This window comes from Ambystoma mexicanum, chromosome 9, assembly GCF_040938575.1.
Source record: "Ambystoma mexicanum isolate Mex_15411 chromosome 9, UKY_AmexF1_1, whole genome shotgun sequence".
NCBI classification, from domain to species: Eukaryota; Metazoa; Chordata; class Amphibia; order Caudata; family Ambystomatidae; genus Ambystoma; species Ambystoma mexicanum.
In genome coordinates, this window is record NC_090931.1 from 458,831,253 (window position 1) to 458,851,905 (window position 20,653).

At 47.9% G+C, this 20,653-nt stretch overlaps 1 protein-coding gene across 4 annotated transcripts in view; it reads right to left on the reverse strand.

Annotated features, from left to right (window-relative positions):
* Positions 1–20,653, reverse strand: part of CUX1 (cut like homeobox 1) — a 2,307,153-nt gene that overhangs the window by 2,146,943 nt on the left and 139,557 nt on the right. For all 4 annotated transcript variants that reach the window (XM_069614989.1, XM_069614986.1, XM_069614987.1 and 1 more), the window contains exon 3: positions 9,065–9,112. In XM_069614989.1, the coding sequence (XP_069471090.1) occupies positions 9,065–9,112 (48 nt within the window). The remainder of the gene's footprint in view (positions 1–9,064; positions 9,113–20,653) is intronic.

The following is a 20,653-nucleotide window of genomic DNA, read 5'->3' on the forward strand; positions in this document are numbered from 1 at the left end:
GTGAGCGACCAGATCTCTGTGAGTTGCTGCCCCAACCTGTGGGAGTAGAGGGGAGGAGAGGCTGGGATAGGAAGGCGGTACCCTGTGGTTACTACGGAGAGGATCCAGGGGTCAGCAAAATTCTGGTGCCAGAAATGTGAATGAAGAGCAAGCCAGCCCCCCCACCGGAGACACATGGACCTAAAGGGGCGTGTCATGTCTTCTTTCCCTCTAAGGCTGAGAAGAGAGGGACTGGAAAAAGCCCTTACTCCCCCCATCCCTTTTTTGTTGTTTGCACCGGTTCTGTGAGGGCAAGCAGTCCGGCTGCCTGGATCTGCGTTCCTGGAAGCCGCAGAACCCTCCATATTTACGACCCTTTTCCTAGCGCTGCCGAGATTGGGCGTGGTCTTTGTAAGAATGGGTAGAGACTTGCCGTTTGAAAGCAGTTTTTCTTTTTGTCCAGCTCCTTATCCGTAAAGCTGGAAGAGGGTCCCTCCCCCACCCCCCTCGAACGGTAGATCTAGAATGCGGTCCTTGACATCCAGGTTGAATTTTGTTGCCCGGAGCCAGGCTGTTCTTCTCATGTCCGTGGCAATGCAGATGGCACAGCCTGAGGTATCGATATGAGCCACTGTGGATTCCATGAGGTCATGCGCCACCAGCATGGCTTCAGCTAGCCCCGCTTTAAAGCGTTATTGCCACTGGGTGGGGATTTCCGGGAGGAAGTCTGCAATTTCCCGCCATATCCTTTGGTTGGCGGCAGCCAGCATGGCATCTGCGTTGGGCCGACAAAGATGCAAGGATGCGTTGGAGTAGATTTTCTTGCCGTACGCCTCCAAGATCTTCTCCTTGCCTAGCAGCATAGCAGAGGAGGAGGTGGAGGATGACTGAGGCTTGGAGTATAGTGATGCTGCAGCGATCACCGAGGATTGCGGCTGAGGATGGATCGAGAGCAAGAGTGTATCCCCCTCCATCTGCCTGTACTTGGCGTCCAGGCGTCGATTGACCGGCTGGGACGAGTGGGGCTTGAGCCAACCCTTCTTGGCCAGGGAGACTACATCGGTTTGCAGTGGAATTCCCATGTTGGCAGAGGGGCGTCGCATGAGGACTTCAGCCAGAATACCCTCTGCCAGCTGTCCACCTCGGGCTGGGGGAGGCACTCCGCAAGGTCAGCAAGACGTTCGTGGAAGGCCCTGGCTGAGGATGGTGTGTCCGGATCCTCCTCCTCCCTCCTCCTCCTCGTCCGTATCCTGCGGATCTCGAGGATCCTGTGGAGGAGGAGGAGGAAGAGGAGGAGGAGTAGTAGTAGTAGTAGATGGCGCCGGAGGCTGGGGTACAGGGACCGCAGTCGGGGGCTGAGGAGGCTGCAGAGTTGGCTGTGGAGCCGGAGGAGGCGGCTGCACCAGGTCCAGGGGGCCCGATGGAGGAGTCTGTGGTTCCGCTGGCATGGTGGGGATGACTTCCCTGATGGCGACTTTGATGATAACCCCATCTGAGGAGACCTCATGAGGCAGAGGAACTTCTCGAAGAGCAACTCCTCACTGGCCAAAGAGGTGGCAGGGGGTGCCAACGGGGTAGCGGGGGCTGCTAGAGCCGCTGCATACTGTTAAGACGGATTTCTGAACTCTGTCCTGGCGGCGCAGAAGTTCAGAAGGCCAACCTAATTACTTGGAACAGGGTAACCTCTGGACAAGCCAGACCAATCAGGGTAGCGATCGCGCCGGTCAAGACTAGGTCTCAAGAGGGGTGAGGGTGACTGAAAGCCCGCAATGAGCACACAAAGCAAGGACACCTACAAACTACTCCAAACAGGTGTTATATTAAAAATATATACACATTTATTCCATGGCCTTTAGAACAATGACCGTAGCGAGAAATCACAATACAACTCTAGTAAACCAACACATACCACACCAATACAATATATACAAATACAAACAAGTCTCAAGCGTTAAATGCACGAAATGTGTAGTCCACCTAAAAGGGAAGGAAAACAGGCAGTGCGAAATAATACTTTGACCCAGTCCGCCTTCAAAGGCACCTAACTAAAAGGAAGTCCGAGCCCTACAAAGAGTGGAGCCTTGTGCTCAAAAGTACCTGCACACTCTGGTGCCAACGGGCAAAAGGGGAGTCTCTTCAAGGGAAATCAGGCAGTTCAGTTTAGTGCACAACTGAAGAAGAACAGTGTTCCGCGACTCAAGCGCAGCCTCCACTGCGGGCAGAAGCAGAGCGCGAGTACGGAAAGGCGTGCTGTTTTGACACAGCGGGGAAAAGCTATGGGCTCCTGCAGGAGGGCGACCAGTTCCTAGCTATGCTACTCACCGGTCCCCGATACAAGCAGACCCAGGCTTCTCCACGTCAGTTTCAGTCGCTGGCAGGTTCAGAAGAGCAGGGGACGTCTCGTCGTCGTGTTGAGTCTGCAGCAGCAGAGTTGAGTAAAAGACGTCCCAAACGAAGGAACCCGCACAGTTTGTTACCACAGCAGGGCAACGGAGCGGCCGTGTGTATCTGAGCCAAATGTACACTACTCACTTCAGACCTGGGAACGAATGGAGCGAAAGCCCAGAGGAGTGCGGCAGAAGGCTGCACTTCTCTGGCAAAGTCGAGAACAAGGTGAAAAACAACAGCAAAAAGTTTAGGGGTTGCCACATGGAAGGAAAATTACCTACAATTACGAAATCTTTCCTAACACATACCCTGTCCATATGGAGGCAACAAAGGTTTCCCTGCGCAAATGAAGGGTAGACTGTAGGCCACATACCTGGGTGAGGCCAGTCCCACATTGACAGTCGTTCTTTGCCAAATTCCTGGAATGGCGTCGGACGGGAGCCTCTTTCTGGCGCGGCGGCCATTTTGTCAAGATGCCTGCCACATGCCTGCGACGTGGTGCTCGGCCCGCTGGGCCCGACCTCGTCCAAGACTCTTGCGTGTGGATCACGAGGCCTATCCTGCTCCTCGGGCCTCGGTTCGGCATGTGTGACACCCTCAACCCGGGGGTCGATAGAGCAGCGTTTAGGCACCCCCGCAGACGTAGGAACAAGTTACTTACCTGTAACTTTTTTTCTCCTGCATGGGTCTGGCATGGATTCACATGCTCATGAATACTCCCCGTCGTCAGGCCGGGAATCCTCGGTATAGAAAAAAAAATCAGTATCAGTTTTGTTTCTGATCTGTCTTTCTCAGTAGTAACCAATCACTGGTCTCTGGGTCATACTGCCCCCAGCCAATGACTGCCCTCTCTCTAAGCCCCGCCCCTGGCAGCCATCCTCAGATTTACCACACGTTCAAGTGTTGGGAGTCCTCGTGCTTAGCTCTCGAGCTTTTGCTGCGTTTTCGCGCTTTTTTCAGGAGATTTTCTCATTTTTTTGGTTAAATGGAGCCTCAAGTTCCACCGTTTCTACTTCCGATCAACGGGGATCCGTTTCGGAGTTTCTACGCCCCTCAAGGGTGAAGATTTTGTCGAGTTACGCTTTTGGAGGATTCCAGAAGTTACGAGGCCTACCCCGGACATGGCCCAGGTGAAAGGGAGCTCGACGCCCGGGAAGCTGTTCAGGACCTGCCCTGGATGCCAACTTCAGAACGTTTTCAAGGAAGACGAGCATTAGTTATGTCTCTACTGTCTCCATGAGGACAAGACGCACAAGGAAAAGGACTGCGCGTTTTGTGGGAACATGTCGGAGAGGACCATGAAGGATCGCCACCTCCGTCTCGCCAACTAGCTGGAAGGTAAGAGCCCGCCAGGCGAGAAGAAGAAAAAGAAGTCCGAGCGGTCTTCCAAGTCCTGCGAGGGTGCTCCGGCGACGGGGGCCCAACAAAAGGCTAAGCACTGCGAGTCCGCGGGCCCTGGGAGCGCCGAACGGTCGGGCTCCGTGGCTGCCAGGCAGGGCGCATCCTCCCCGGCGCCATCGACCACGAGCCAACGCTCTGGCTCGGGGAAGAGGAAGTCCGAGAACCCGGCAAAGCTTCTGGAGAGGCCCTGGTCGATCTCGAAGATTCCGGCAGAGGGGGAGCGAGGCTCGGACCGTCCCCTCCCCCCCCAAGGTGAAGGCCCCAGGCGTACAGAAGGTGACGTTGGCCTTAATTCACCCTGCTAAGACCTCGATTGAGGATGTCAGCGCGGCCCTGGCTCAGCCTGTGGAGGCTACACCAGTGGAGGCGCCCTCAGGTACCAGAGTCTCCCTGCCACCGCGGTGGGAGTCGTCTTTCAGATCCATCGAGAAGACCCCCACGAAGTCCTCGTTGGAAAGGGTGGGGGAGGGATTGGTGGCCGTCGTGGACATGGACACGACCTCTGAAGAGGAGCTCATCCAAGTCGTGGAGGAGGCCCAGCCCATCGGGAGGGATCCCGACGAGGGCCACGACGAGGGCGACGGTGAAGCGGACGAGGCTCCTCAAGAGCCCTCGCGCCCGTCGATTCCGGCGCCGCAGGACACCTCGGTGGCCATTTTGTCAGGCATCCAGTCCTTATGCTCGGAGATAAGGACTAGGTTGCCCCTTCCCCCGACGGAGGTGCCTGAGCCAGACCCGACGGAGTAACCGGAGCCAGGACCTTTGGAGAGCCCACCACTTAAGACGAAGAGGACGCATCCTAGGCCTCCTCTCCCGCCTCTGCGGCCTTCTCTGCCTTCCCCCCGGTCCACTACCCACGGGGATGATACAGGCATGGACACGACTATAACGGGTAGGGATGACGACATAGGCGACGACGGGACGTGTCCCGAGTTGGCCCCTGCCCGGGCGTCCCCGTCCGATGAGATTGGATCCTTCCATGCAATGATTTCCAGTGCATCCGAGCTCTTCCAGCTCTGCCCCGAGGAAAAGAAGGAGGGGTTCCTTTACCAACGGCGCAAGGCTAAAAGGAAGACGGTCCTCGCCGTACCGCTTCTTGATGACATCTGGGATGAGGGGCTCGCCCTCCTCAAGAACCCTGCCACGGCTCCTGCGAAGAGGGACCGGTACGAGAAGACGACGGGGAATATTCATGAGCATGTGAATCCATGCCAGACCCCATGCTGGAGAATTGCCAGTATTAGGGTGCAGCCCCTCGGACGTATTGCCGGTATTAGTGCGTAGCCCCTAAACCATGGCGCCAGTAAAAGGGTGGAGCCCCTCGGGTGTAGACCTGGTAAAGGAAGCTTCCGGTCCCTCAACACCGCACCCGGGAGGATCCGAGGATCCCTCGACCCGAAGACCGGTAGCTGCAGCAGCCTTGGTGCACCTGCCGGTAGAAGGACCTGGCCGATCCCTCCTGCGCAGGAGAGTCCCTGGGAAGGAGTCTCGCTTGCGGGGTGCACTGGAAAATAATCGCCCCTACCTTGGGCCTGGTTCGATGCTTCACAAAGTTCTTGAGATCCTCTGGAGGCGACCTCTGGAAGAGCTCCCTCCACCTGGCTAGTCTGTTCTTCATCGACTTCGATGACAGCGAGTCACACGCCGAACATTATTGTCAACCGTGGTCTGGGCCAAGGCAACGTAGGCAGAGGGCGTGGGGGTCTGAAGTTGGGAAGAGCCCGTTGCAGGATGGACACCTGCTGAACCCTGTAGAAGTCGACATGCGCCGGGGAGGAGCGTGATGCCTGAGGACTGAGTTCCTGAATGACAGATAAGACAGACAAAGAGAACAAGTATCCGCGTGTGGAATTACATGGCCAAAGCCAAACCCAGGAGGGTTGATGAATTCGGCCCATTCCCATCATTGCGGAAAAGTGAACTGAGGTGTGGCGCCGGAGGGCGGAGTCAGGTCAGCACATGCTCCCTGGGCCGCTCCCCTGCGCGCCTCTAAATTTAAAGGGGAAGAAGCTTTTTCTGGTGAAAAAGGTTCTGTCTTGCGTCCCTTGGAAGGGACGCCCATACAGTATGGATGAAAGGGGACGGGACGCAAGAGTAATGCCTGTTACCTGTTGGGCTATTTACATTTCCACTACTCCATGTAGGCTAAGAAAGCTACATGCTGCCCATCTGTATTTTACAAATTTAGGTTATCGGGCAAGTAGTGAGGGCACTTTCTCTTGACTGCATGGCCACCATTCTGGGGACTGCACAACTTAAGTAGTGTAGTTCATCGAGAGCTGTTACCACATGACTCCTGGCTCCAGATGCTTTAGTCAAGTGAGGTTGGAAGGATGCATAGTCCACAATGCTGGTCCGTAGCTGCAGCTGATGCTCTATATTAAACTCATCTTTGAGTTGGGCTGGTGGGATCTTACCAAAGATGAAACATGGGATGTAAATGTTTGAGATAATGCTTTTAACATTTTAGGAAATCTATATCGGGGTGCATTTTCATTATGTTTTGCACATTTGTGCCAATACTGGAGGGAACTAATCACATGTAAATCAATCCAGCCACGTCCCCAAAGGTGCAAATCTACCTGAATTTTTTTTTTTTTTTTTTTTTTTTTTTTTATTATTGAATATAGTTGTATTACAACAACTTTTTCAATTTTATACATGTTACAAAAATCCATTCTTGCTTAAGTAAAAACATTAAATCAATAAAACAAACGTTTACAATTACAACCATCTTCCACATCAAGTTTTCACAATTTAAAAGTGTTGGTTAACATGGTGTATATCAATCATTCCAGGTTTAGAGATTTTAAAAAATTGATAGTAGCAATCCTTATACCCATACATTCAGTTGCAGCCAGAGCGACCCATCTATTACTTGGGTCTATTTGTGAAAAATACACAAAATATTTAGCAAAGTGCATATTTCTTAAACTCAGAAGTTTAGGGGCTGTGCACTCCAATAGTAAATGTTGCAGGGTTTCAACAATTGTTGTGTTTCGACAAAACCTGCACCAATTAAAGTCTAATGTGATTTGTCTCCTTCTTACTTTGACTTCCCTAGTGGGCCAGATGTTAAACCGCAGCCTCAGGATCTCAGATCTAATAGCAGAAGAAGGCGACAGGCACAGGTACGAGGCAATGTCTTTATAAGATTTAGGACCAAATATTGCAGGATCAAAGTCTCTATAGGTTAAACACTTTACTCGGGTTTCAATCCAGTCCATCATGTGGAGTTTCTTCTTTGCTCTCTCTGGATGATCTAATAAAAGGCTCAAAGAAATATCGGCCTTTACCATAATAGAGAGAACATTTGAAGACCACTGTTTCGGGAACTTTTCTGCTGAGTTTAGTATGTAACTGGAGATGGCCGACAAGGCAGAATTGTCCTGTGTTGAAAGCAAACATTTACGCAATAAGGCGCATAGGCGCCAATTATGATGGGCACTTAATGAGATTAAGCCCAATTCATAACGCATCATTGCCCCAGGAATACATTGCGGTAGATGCAAGATGGCTCGCCAAAATTTGGATTCTAAGCGATTAAGAAATGCAGTTGGTAAAATTTGCGTTTCCATGCCATAAAGAATAGTTGGGACAACATTTTGATTCCAAAACAGAAGAGCTGCTTTGAGTGTAAATTTGCCATACTTAGATACAATTATTTGGGTCTGACAAATTGCCATGGTTAGCTTTTGTTTAATTTTATTCAACTGTGAGTCTGCAATGGGACAACCATCAAAAATAACACCCAAATAGACATAATTTGGAACTATCTTTATGGGGGTTGTCTCAATTTGCCACTCTAATAGATGCTTGCGTAAACCTTTAGGGATAAACGTAACAATCTGAGTTTTAGCAGTATTTACAAATAATTCATTTTCTTTGAAATAGCTGCAAAGTACTGCCAGAAGATTACGTAGACCACTGGGTGTTTTTGACACAAGAACAAGGTCATCTGCATACCATAATGCACTAATTTTAACACCATTCAGTATTGGAGCGTCAGCCGCTATTTTAGTAAAGATCCAGCGAACATCGTTAATAAAAAAGTTGAACAAGGCTGACGCTAAGCTGCATCCTTGTTTTAACCCTCTGTACGTATAAACAGGCGATGACAGGAGTCCTTCAGCATTTAATCTTACAAAGATCTTGGTTTTTGAATGTAATGCAAAAATGATGTCTATAAGAGTGGGGGGACATTCCGCTTTGATTAACTTGTTGATAAGTTTAGGTCTTGAAACCGAATCAAAAGCGGAATGTAAGTCCACAAATGCAAAATATCTAGGCTGTCTCTTACACTGGGCTTGTTGTCGGATAGCATTTAAAGTTAGTAAATTAACACTAGTGCCCAGACCAGCCACAAAACCAGTTTGTGCTGGATCACGTTGACCAGTTGCCGATGCCCAAAGAACAAAATCTCTTAATACTAACTTGGTAAACAGCTTCCCCGGGGCATCCAATAACGCTATCGGACGATAGCTTTTAGCGTCCATGCGATCACCCTTCTTATAAATAGGGATAATCACGGACGAGCGCCAAGAGTCTGGTAAACATTTGGTGTGTAAGATGTGCTGAAATGCATTGTTGAGGATTAGAGCCCATTCATTTATGTTTTGTTTAAACATCCAGTTAGTAAGACCGTCAAGGCCTGCTGCTCTTGACGAAGACGCTGTTTTAATAAGGGACTGGATGATATTTTCAGTACATTGCAGCTCCCAACATCTTGCAGTACTGCCATTGTAAATATAGCTACTCATCTTAGGATCGTCATATAAAGTGTTAAAATGTTTAATCCACACATCTTCATGAACACCATTAAGTTGGAAATACGCTTGTGGAGCCGTGCCACATTTGTTTAGCAGTTCCCAGATCAAACCAGAGTTTTTATTACGGCATGTTTGTAAAAACCTTTCACTATCTAGTTGGTATAGTGCAGCTTTCCTTGACCGTGCCCAATTTCGATATTTTGTATTAGCAGACCTGACCGCCTTAGTTTGTACCTGAAATTCTAGTGGGCCCCCTTGGCAACTGACAACAAAAAACAAAGTGTTGGCCTTGTCAGATTATAGCATGAGAATTGTGGCAGGAATACTGTATGCCCAGCTATATCACAGGTATGGACCTGTAAAAGTACTGCTGGTCTCTGTCACGGGTGTAGGGGAAAGTAGGGAATGTCCAGCCTTTTGCTATTTTCCTGTGGGGGATTTCTCCCATAAAGACATCACGAAGTAAGATAATTGAGCATATTTGGTAGATCAAAGAAAAAAGAACAAGTAAAACTGCATAGCCGTACCTCAGCCTGGAAACTCTTCAATAAAGGTGCTACCTGTTTGCGTAAATCCTGCATGATATTAAGAAAAACAAAAACGCATAAATTAGATTATTTTTAAATCAGCCATTCGTTACTCGAGGAATAGAATTATAGAATGTAATGCAAATATATTAACATTTATTTCATTGTCAACTGCACCTATTGTACAATTATACAAAGCAAGTCTTTGAAGTGTGTTTATTCCGATTAACAACATGAATCTAGTAAGGTGAATTATTCAGCTAGGGGGACAGAGGAAGACTGATAATACTACTCCAATGTCTTCATTATAACAAAATACTTCAAAAGCAAAACATTGCACTGAGAAATCACGAGCGAACCTGTAATTTGTTTTCTTTGCAATATTTTACTTCAAATTCACGTTTCCGTCATCACATTCACAGTATTCAAAACACAACTCGCTGCCTAACATACATCATCCTTTAGGTGCGATTGATTATTTATGTAGAGCTTATACACAGATGAAGTGCTTCAAAGCGCTTCAAGACGGGAAGGAAACAAGGGAATACAGTAATCATTCTTAGGCCTTGAAGATTCCAAATGATATAAAGAGAAAAAACGAGCATACTAGATCTGACGACATTTCTACTAATGCAAGTGAATGAAGTGTAAAAGTTGAGACCAAGCTTGGGGGTTGAGAGGTCAGGAGGTGGGATGAACAAACGGTGGGGGTTAGGGGGTTTGACAGACTAGGTAAATGGTCCTAGTACATTTAGGTCATGCATACATCCAGGTGGGGGTGCAGAGACAGGGAGGGGGACAAAGAGTCTGGTCCTGCAGGGCCTTGGGTTAAGTGCACAGAGGTTGCTCCGCTCAGGAGCGTAAGGTGGAAGTGCAGTAATGTTGACAAAGTGAAGCGGCTCAGAGGCAAGTGCAAATGACTGGCAGGGGGAGTATGGGACCTGTCGGCTCTGGAAGTGAAGTAGGCAACCAGTCAGCAAAAACTGAACAAAGTTTGGGAGGAGAAGGAGGATGGAGAGAAACGCGAGGAGGTTAGCAGGGGAGAGGGAGAGAGATGAGGAAGGTCTTGAGGAGTGTCCGGAACTTAAGGTGCTCTGGCTCAAGACGGAGAGATGCAGGGAGGCTGTTCCAGAGGGAAGCACGTGCAGAGGATAAGATCTACGTCCAAATCTCTGTTTGTGAAAGCGGCTCACCCACAGAGAGTTGGAGGGCGAGCAGAGGACTCTAGAGGGAGAGTATTTAGGAAGAGAGCAATGTAGATAGTGCAGGCCCAGGCCGCGGCCCCAAAAAGCCTTGTGGATTATGCACAGGGTCTTGAACTTGATCCTTGCAGCCACGGGGAGCCGGTGGAGGGATTTCAGCGCCAAAGAGATGCAGTCCCCATCCTTTAGGTGTGCACATTTTAAATGAACAATTGAGAAATTCAAGGGCAATGTTCCAAAAGGACATTTTCAGAAGAGCACCTACCCTGAGATAGTGGCAGGGAAGATTTCAGACAGTCTTCACAGTAAAATGCTACAGGTTGGACCGTCTCACAAAGCACTTTGCAATCTTCCCATATGCAGCTCACTTGTCCGAGGTTGGCTTGAGTAGCTGGTAGATTTTGGTCAATATATTGCGGACGTTTGGTGGACTACATGAAACAAAAATGATGGGACCAAGCTTACTCTATGTAGGTGTGTGTGTCCATTTGCATAGTTAAAGCCTATCGCTGTAATTGCCTTGTCCTGCCCAGCAGTACAAATTACCAAAACGTGAGGGGCCATGGAACTGAGAATTTCTTGGCTCTTGCGATAAATGCTAGAGGAATGGTGGGAATGGGTATATAAACGTTAGACTAGTAAATCAGACAATAATCTTATGGTTTGGAGAGGAGAACATAATCTGGGAAATAGCAGGATGGCTGTGTGCCATCAGCCAGAGATTCAGTTAAGCACTGCTTAAAGAGAAAAAAAATAAACATTTAGCTGGACTGAGAAAGCATTGGAAGATGGCCTACATTAAAAACATAGTGCGGAAGCTGGGGGTAAACTAGACCTGCCTTCTTTCTACCAGCTGTACGGAGAGAAAAATAGGACTGAGCTAGATGTAGTCTCAACCCTATATTTCAGTTGATGAAATTGCAGTTGGAAAAAAATCTAACCAGTGTGAATCTGAGATCGATATAAAGCAGAACAGTCGGCCGGTGCAGTAATAAAGTGCCTATTGTTCATGGATACCAGCGCTTTACCACACCGGCCAACTATGGGTTTGCCGGTGGCGCACCTGTGTTTCCCCTCCAGCTGAATGCTGACGGTAAGCCACGGGCAAAAGAAGCCATCATAACCAGCACCATAATGACAGCAAATCCATGGAGTCCTATGGGACTCCATGAATGGGGATGAACACCGTCCCTCCGGCAACCGTAATCCTGCAGCAATGCCGCTGGACCGGATGCCGGAAACGGTTAACTACATTTGCCAGTATCCTGGCGGCTCTACTGACAGGATACCGGCAAAGGTAGAATGAGGCCGAATAATGGTTTTAGAGAACTAGTGATCCGGAAATGGCTCAGAGGTTCTGAAACAGATTTTCTTTTGAATAACTAAATAAGTGAAAGGGACACGCATACAAAAGGACAAGTTGGTGACGTCAGGTTATGTTGCAGGAGGGATCGAGAACTGACCCATACGAACTGAGGCTATAAATACACCCTCCCTCCCCTAAAATGTCATGCCCCCACGTCCCTAGCTCTTTCCTTTTAACTGACTTATTAGGTTTCCCTCTTCGCCTGTTGGCTAAAGCCATTGCTGGCTAAAGGAAACTGTTGGGAAACATCTATTTTTGCACCGGTCCTTCCATAGATTCCTATGGGACTTCTTAATTTCTGCTTCTTTTGAACCCTATTCTGGACTTAACGGTCAGTAAAGCCTCCTAACTTTACGTCCATTACTTGCTTTGCTAATTCTTACGGGAAAACTGACTATTCCCCAAGACGGTCAGTACTGAGAGACAAACAGCTTCATCATGGGTTGGGAGGTATCCTGGCGGTAATACCGCCTGGGAAAATAGCATTACTGCTACCCGGTCCGGTGCGATTAGCGCCGGATCACGGGTAGCGTGGGAACGGTAAATCCCCAATCCCATTGGATGCAATGGGACTAGGGGTGCTATTAATGGGGCTGGTGGTAAATGCGCCAGCGGCAATGGTGCCGAAAATGCCCTTGATGCCGGCGCATTTATGTGGCCAAACTCGAGATTGGGTCGGACCCTTAAATGCGGTGGTAATTGTGTTGCCACTGCATTTAAGGGCTACCGCCCAACTCGTGAGTCTGCTGGTCTGGGAATAAGGGTGCCTGTAGCAACGTACTGGCACCCATTCTGGACCGGCAGACTACACCTCTTTATTCCTGGATCTGTGCACCCGGCAGGTCTGTCCTGCCGGACGCAACAGCCCCGGAAAGCAGAGCTGTCACGGAAGCACCAGCACCATTGGCAACAGTGCTGATTCTTCTGAGTCCCCATTCCCATGCAGCCCTATGGGGAGCCATGGGAATTGGGATTAACAATTACTAGCGCCTGAGCTCCCGATCCACCAAGACTTGTAATGTTCCGGTGGCACTGGGAAGTCAGGCAGCGTAAACTGTTACAGTCCGGCGCCAACACGCCAGTAGCACCGGCGGGTTACCGCCAAACTTGTAATGAGGCCCTATGTCTCTCTACAAATTCTTGTATTTTTGCAATTGCACACATCACCCTACAGTGAAGTGCAGTTAGGATGCGGAGTATGCTTATAAAGTTTTATATAATGTCGTACTGGTTACTTTGACAATGTCCCCAAGCAAGCTGGGGGCAGCTGTGTGATTTTAACCGTTTTTGCATTATTTTACTAATGCACTTTTGCACTTACTGCAAAAGGCTACAAAATGCGGCTGGAACCCTAAAGAAGGCAGTGCTGCATTAAGTGCAAATTTGGCGGAAGGCAGCGAGAACCCTGGACGTGTTAACTAGGTTTCCCAGCTTAGGAGTTTGAGCCGTGCACAGCAGTAATGAACATATATTGTGATTGGGCGCGAAGAGCTGCAGTGAGTGCAGTTTGGGGGCAGTTTAGAGGTGAATTGAGGTGAGCTATTGTACCATTGTCTGATCTTTATTACAGTAATGGATTCAGGGGGCTTATAACATTTGGAGTAACTCTATACAAGGTGAGCCCGGAAACCAGTCTGAACCGCCTACTCACCCGTTGAGATCACCTCATAACACACTCACTTTGGCAGCGCTGACTCGAATGGAAGGGACTGTGGGTATGCCCAAGATTGAGTAGGACACAAAGGTCTTGTTGCTACGTCTACGGCAAATATCCAGGAGTTTGCAACATGGAGATGAGGCCCGGCAGCCTTCCAGCCACTGGGGGAGTGCATTCTGCACCCGATGGTGGCCGGGATTAGGCTACAAACCATGCCTACGAGCGCATCCTTGGATAAGTCAAAGGGTATCTCTAAACTTGTACATCCTTCCACTCCCCAAACTCATGCACAGAGTAGCAGTTATAATTTAACAGCAAATGAAGTGAATGAACCTTCCTCTGCTCCCTATAACACGGCGGTACCCACGATACCGTACATTACCATGGAATCTACCGTGAATATCTAATCAATAACGGTGAGAGACACTGTTGGGGACACATTGCAAGCTCCCATAGAAGTTGGATCAGGAGCCATTACAGCTCCTAAATCACCAAAAAGTCTTGCCTGGGAGAGTAAAAAGACAGATTTGCACTGTGCAACCAAAAGAAAACCCTGCTGCAAAACTTAAGACCCCCGATCTGCCTCAACTGTATACTTTAACTTCATAAACAATTTAATTATTCTGGAGATAGCAAGCCATTCTGTCAAATGGATGTCCATTAAGAAACACTGACCCAGTTCAAGAAGAGGATATCCCAAACAGCCCGGTATCCTTTCTTCCCGAACACAGAATGAGTTCAGATGATCACATAATGCTCACCTCTTCCTAACTTTCCAGTTCCCTTGGAATCTTCTTTTCACCAAACACTTCGAGATGCAACTATCTTCTCCCTCCATTTCAGCCCTAAACTTGGTAATTAGTTCGCTGGTGCGTCTATATGACAATATCCACCTGGAAGTTAAGGTGCACACACTTATGCTCAGCAAAATTACGCTGAAACTGGAGGAAGTTGCACTGGCTACACAAATGTACTCAACAAAAGAGGGAGAATAGCAATCAGTCGATCCTGGGAAACCGCTGTGACCCCACTGCAGCTGTGACTGGTGACCGGATGCCCATTATCCCACAGGATCTCAGGCCCTTCTTCCCAGTCAATACCCTGCATGGCAGTTCTGCATCCCACCCATGGGCGCTGCTGCCTGCACTTGCCGTGAGGTTCTCCTCCCTGGCTCCCTTAGCTCTCCACCAGCCCTTGCCCACTCCTCTGGTCCCACCCAATCCCCCATCCTCCATCCTCCATCCTCCCTCCCTCCCCATCGCCTGCACTTCTCCTCATTGCACTTGTATAGCGAATGCCACAAGGCCTAGAAAGACCGTGACTGTATTGTACTGTTTTGCCATTGTTACTTTTCCCCTGTCCGCTTCCCATTTAGCATTGTGGTGCTTTGAAATACTATTCAGTTGTACAAAGCGTCCAACAAATGCTCAATAAAAAAATAAAATAAAACCAGTGACTGAACAAGAAGCCCCAGAACACCTGGTCTCATCTAGGACTCCTAAGGATAGACCAGATACAATGCTGATTACAAAAAACAGAGCAACCCTTTAATTGCCCCACTTACTAAGAAAACAAAAATAATGAACAGAGAAAAGCTGTCAAAAGAAGAAACTCTAGAAAGTTCCTTGAAGGTTTGCACTTAACAGAAGAGAAAGCGACAGACTCAAGCTGAGGGTAGGGAGCGTGGGAGGCCACCTCTTAAATATCCAGTTTCACCGGATGTTTCGTGCTTTACAGAAATATGCAGAGCTCAATGATTACAAAGTCAACCCACTAAAATAAAAAAATTGGGGTCTTTAAACAACCTCTAAAAGCCATCAAGTCTTTTTCATAGAGTTTGGAAGATCAAATTACACTGTTTACTAAGGAAGTTATTTACTTAAGCTCTGTGATTAGATCATTTCCAACTAAAGCCCATGCCATCGCCACCTTAGAGGCCAAAATGTTGCAATTGGGGTCGCATATGATGAAGATCTCAACAAAATTCTTTAAGTGTTCACTCCGCCCGGTAATCGGGTATTATATAAGCAAGGTAATTCCCAGTTTGTTATTTGGATATGATTCCAACCCCTTGTCTCATTATGCTTGATTGGGAAAGGCTTGAAGGGAAAATCTGGAACAGTGTGCTTTGTCTTCCCAACTGCGTGCGATATCCAGTATAGGATATGAATCGGGCTTACAATCGTTGAGGGCTTGGATGGAAGGGCGGTGGGTCTCTTTATATAGGCTAATATTGGTTCCTCCTACTCAGTGTCTATGAAGATGCTTCCTCTGCTTTTCTTTTCGGGATGGCTCTAATCACAATATGAACAACCTCAAGATCGTTTGATCAAGAATTCTTCTGGAGGCTGATTGCTCAAAGTTCTTATTCAAAACCCTATGAAGGCAAAGGCGTCCTTGAAGAGGGTGGACTGGATTAAGACAATAACAGCCATGCTTCTTACAAAGGTCTGTCCGTCTTTAATTTCCGTCGATAAACCAAGATGCCACCTTCTCACGTATTTGAAGACATTTCCAGATCCCTCTATTAGATCTGAGTTTTTGAGATTTCGTTTAAATCTCCTGACTACACGTGAGATTCGACATATCAGGCACAGGGACGAAATTGGGAATGACATCTATGATCTCTGTCAGGAGGGGGTTAAACTCTGAGACACTTGCTTTTTAATTGTCCAGGCAGCCTCGAAATGAGAATTCAAAAGGCTCGCTAGATTTGTCGACCGCGATTGGTGGTTGAATACAGACTATATTTGGGAAAGGTTAGCATCAGGCAATGAGTCTCTCCTGTCCATCGAAATCGCGGTCTCTTGGGGTTAGGGTTCTCTGAAAGCGAGACAAATTTCTCCAATCTATCCATGCACCGTTCAAATTTTTCTCTGGTCCATCTAGATGAGCCCTCTGGTCCATCTAGATGAGCCAGAGGGGTTCTAAGGGTGGAACATTTTCATTTTCCTCCCTATGGCACCGAAATGTGTTCCCAGTAGAGCTTGACAAAAAGGCACATGGCTCTCTACGTAGTCCTCATGAGCATCGGGATGCTGTGGCGGGTCTTTCAGCGCGTCCGCAGATCTCTCTTTGTGCTTCAACGCCTCCCAAGACCTCTCCTTCAACCCCACTGCCGAAGCAATCATAGCAATGCTTTCGGAGATGTTTGGCGAAGCAGGGCGATGTGTCAGTTGACTTTGAGGCCTAGCAGTAGATCTTCCTCCTACCGGGGCCTTAGGGGGCGCCGGAGCATCAGCTAAAGCGCTTAGACGGCCGCATGGGTTTTGGATGTAGCGCCCTTTGTTTTAGGAGGCCCAGTCGCAAGACGCTGCTGCGGATGCAGGGAAAACTGCTGATCTTGAGGACCAGTGGATCCCACCGCAATTTTCAGTGGTTCCGTTGGCGCTTTTGCCCCTTTCGACGGCACCGTCAATACGGGCCCGGGGTTGTGTGCTTAGTGCTGCAATCTTGTACGCCCCTTTCGCCGGATGATTTCCCCATAGTGTGACTTGCGTCAAGCCTATTGGGGTCGGGGACGGGCGTAGCGGACCCTGAAACGTCTGCCGTAACGTCCATGGCATCCTTGACCGCACTTCGTCCTGGTCAAGGGGTAGACCATTTTTGCACTTAAGAGTGCTCGTCCTTCCAATGGTATCTGGCCCAGCAAGAGGTGCAAAACCTAAATGGTGTCATTTCCATAGCAAAAGGCAATAAAGGCAATGACCAGACCTAAAGAGCAAAGAGGGGGAAAGAGGAGAGACATAACTGAAAAAATATGGCCACCCCGACCCCACTCTCCCTACTGTGTAAGCCGGCCAGAGGGCCGGGCCACGTGGACGGGTTCGCTGCCGGATCGTAGGCATCGAAAGTCAACCGCAGTCTTCGGCGTAGTACAGGAAGCACAGTCAAAAGGACTTTTTAAGGGGATAATCGACAGTCGATGAACATGGTAATAACAATGTCTCTTATGAAAGAGCTCCGAAAAGGGCGACCAGTTGTTTGGGCGGAAAAAAACAATCTGAGGGACCTCGGCGCGTGAGGGATTTTGGGTACACTACACGTCACGATAGGGATAGTGTTACAGACACGCCTATGCAGACGTCCCCTTTCGAGCCTCGAAAAACAAGATGCAATACTCTGCAGTTGCGCATTTCGGACCATATGCACAGTATGTGATTTCTAAACAGATTAACAAGCATCAGAAACACAAGATTCCTAATCTCGGATTGCTGTTGTCGGTGGATATTGATTTGGTAGATTTTGTGGATCAATAAACAGACAGTGGTGATCTCTATGCACTCAGCTATAGCATACAAACAGCTAATTACCGAATGACAGGCCGTCTGTCAGATGGGCTTTGAATTGACTCAAAGCTTATTAGTATCATTACCAACAGATCTTCCTTTGAAAAAATGAATCTGTGTGCAACTAACTTCAGTAGTCTGCAAATCCAGTGCTCCTACTCTATTACTCTATTGTCCATCTGTGTGCCCCCTCTTGCCCCTATGTCCTCTTTTGTTGCCCCCACTGGCCACCAAGCCCATCTGTCAGCCTTCTTGCCCTCTCCCCTTTCAATTATCTTAGAATTTACACTTATCATTGTCCCTTGATAATAGCTTGTCTGAACCCCCCCTTTCTCTCCTTTTCTTCTCCTCCCTCTCAGCACTACCTTGGTCAGTCGTTGACCCTTTAAGATAATCACTTGTTTTGTTCCTCTCCTCTTCCCCCCCCCTCCCCTCTCGCTCCCCTCCTCCCACTTCTCTTGTCAATCTTGCACTGCAACAATTGTCGTCAGGCATAGTAATGTTACTGCTAGTATTGTCTCCATTTTTCCTTCCCCCTCCTCCCCCTTATTGTTTCATGCACTTGTACTATCTGTTATGATAGTTATTCTCACATTCTGATTTGTTTCAAGGACCTGTAAGAATATAACTATTTTCCCATGTTCCATCCCTCCTTGAAGTGCTTTGAAACACAATCAATTCAATTGCGGGACAACGGACTGTAAAAATCACGTGACCATACTCAGAGGAAATGGGATGACTTGGGAAATATTTTTTTCGCAGAAAAATACTACTTTGCAAAGTATAGGGGGCGCTCTAATCCATTTCCAGATGTTGTCAAGCTTTATGTTATTTCATGGAATGTGAGAGGGCATGTCCAATTATTTAATAACCCAAAGCTAGGTGATAACTTACGCCTGCTCCCATTTATCCCGATTCAAGAAGTGTGGTTTTTATCACCGATAATAATAGATGGCTATAAAACGGTACAACAATTATCCACTAAAGGGGACTGGAGGTCTACCTATAGGAGGGTTAAATCACAGCAATAAATTCAAGCCACCTAGGTGAACCTCTAAACGTTTTAAATACATTTTATGGGATTTTGGCTGTAAAAATAAAGGTGAAGACCATAGAAAATTCTATTGGAACCTTTCCCACTACACGATTGATACTTTGCATGGCCAAATGAATGAGGTTATGTAGTCATTTATGAGTGAAGTTGAAAATTGCGACATAATCCTAGCCGGAAATTCCATTTGTGGCCTTCTCAGGGTTCACTGCCAGCCATCAATCAGGAAAGTTGCCAAAAATGTGCCTATGGTAGCAAATGGCAATCATTAACAGGTTCATGGGGCTTACAAATGGTCCATGGTATGCTGGGATTTGGAGACACAAAATAAATGAACTAATAGTAGCTCTTCGTGATGTAGTGATGATCTCTTTGCATCTGATAAACTATTCATGGAATGGAATACCTTTAAAATTGAGATAAATTAAGTTATTGCATTTTAGTGGCAACTTTTACGATTACAACTAGTATCATTTCAGTATGTGTAAATCAAAACAAAAATCAAAGTTACCCACCGTAGTGACTAATGTACTCCTAGTCCATAGTCCCCTTTCCTCCATACTGCATGGCCGTCCCTAGCTAAGGACGTTAACGGAACCTTTCAAACAAATAAAAAGCATTTCCCCTTTAAATTTAAAGGCTTGAGGAAGCATGCTACGAGGATGCGCTCCCGTAACTCCGCCCTCCGGCGCCAAACCTCAGTCCCCTTTTACAAGTTGGACAGCTTGATCTACAGCTTAACTATGTTCTTATTAGGGGGGAGGATGGAGGGTCGTATGAAGGAAATGGGACTATGGATTAGGAGTACGTTTGTCACTACGGTGAGTAACATAATTACTCCTACGTCCCATCCTCTTTCCTTCATACAGCATGGGCAATTATCACTGATTAGTAGCCCCTAGGGAAGAGAGATGTCTATAGACATAAGAGAACAGATTCTTCAGCAATGCTTGCCCGAAGGCCGCGTCCATGAATGCACTTCTGTGCAGGCAATAATGCTTGCAGAAGGCAGAAGGGGTAGCCCGTGTAGCCACCCTGCTGATAGTCTGCCAGGGCACATGCCTTTGGAACGCCACCACGGTAGCCTTCACCCTGACTGCATGGGCATGAAGATTTGCTAGCAACTCCTTGTTCGGACCTTTGTAGGCGTCCTGAATGACAGCCATCATCCACCTCGCTATCGAGTCTTTGGAGGCTTGACAGCCTGGTTCTGAACCACCAAATGTGATGAACAATGCATCAGACTTAAAAATCCTTAGTCCTGTCCAGGTAGAACCTCAAAGTCCTTCTTGCGTCCAAACAATGTAGGACATGTTCAACCTCCAATTTCGGAAAGAATGTTGGTAGTCAATCTCCTCGTTAAGATGGAAGGAAGACACCACGTTCGGCAAGAATGAAAGATGGATGCGCAGCATAACCTTGTCACGTTTGAACATTGTGTACGGTTCCGATGCCACCAGGGCCTGTATCTCGCTGGCCCTGTGCGCTGATTTAAGCCCTATTAGGATGCCAGTCTTAATGATGACCAGTCTGATGTCCATGGATGTCATGGACACGAATGGTTTATGCGCTAGCAAACCCAGAGCCATGTTTAGGTCCCAAACGGGGTGCGAACACTTGATTGGAGGGTAAAGCGTCGTCAATCCTATAATATTGCCCCTAGACCACTGGGTTGGAAGTGGAGAACGACATACTGTCTGAGTTCCTGTATGCCCCTACGGCTGGCAGGCAAGTACGGCACGCGTCTACCTGCACACCTAATTCCGTTAGGTGTGCTGAGAAAGATCCCATCTGATCGAGTGTGCAAACTATTAGATCTATGCCTCTGTCCTTTGTCCACTAACAAAACCTTGTCCATTTGCTCTTGTACGAACTCCTAGTGGAGTCACTTCTTGCCTTTTGTATAATCCACAGATTTCCTTGGGACATCTGCAGCGTCACATTTTCAGGAACCAGGCTGCTAGGGCTAGCTTCTTCTGTGCCGGGTGAATTCTCCCCCCCCCCCCCCCCACAATAGGAGTGGA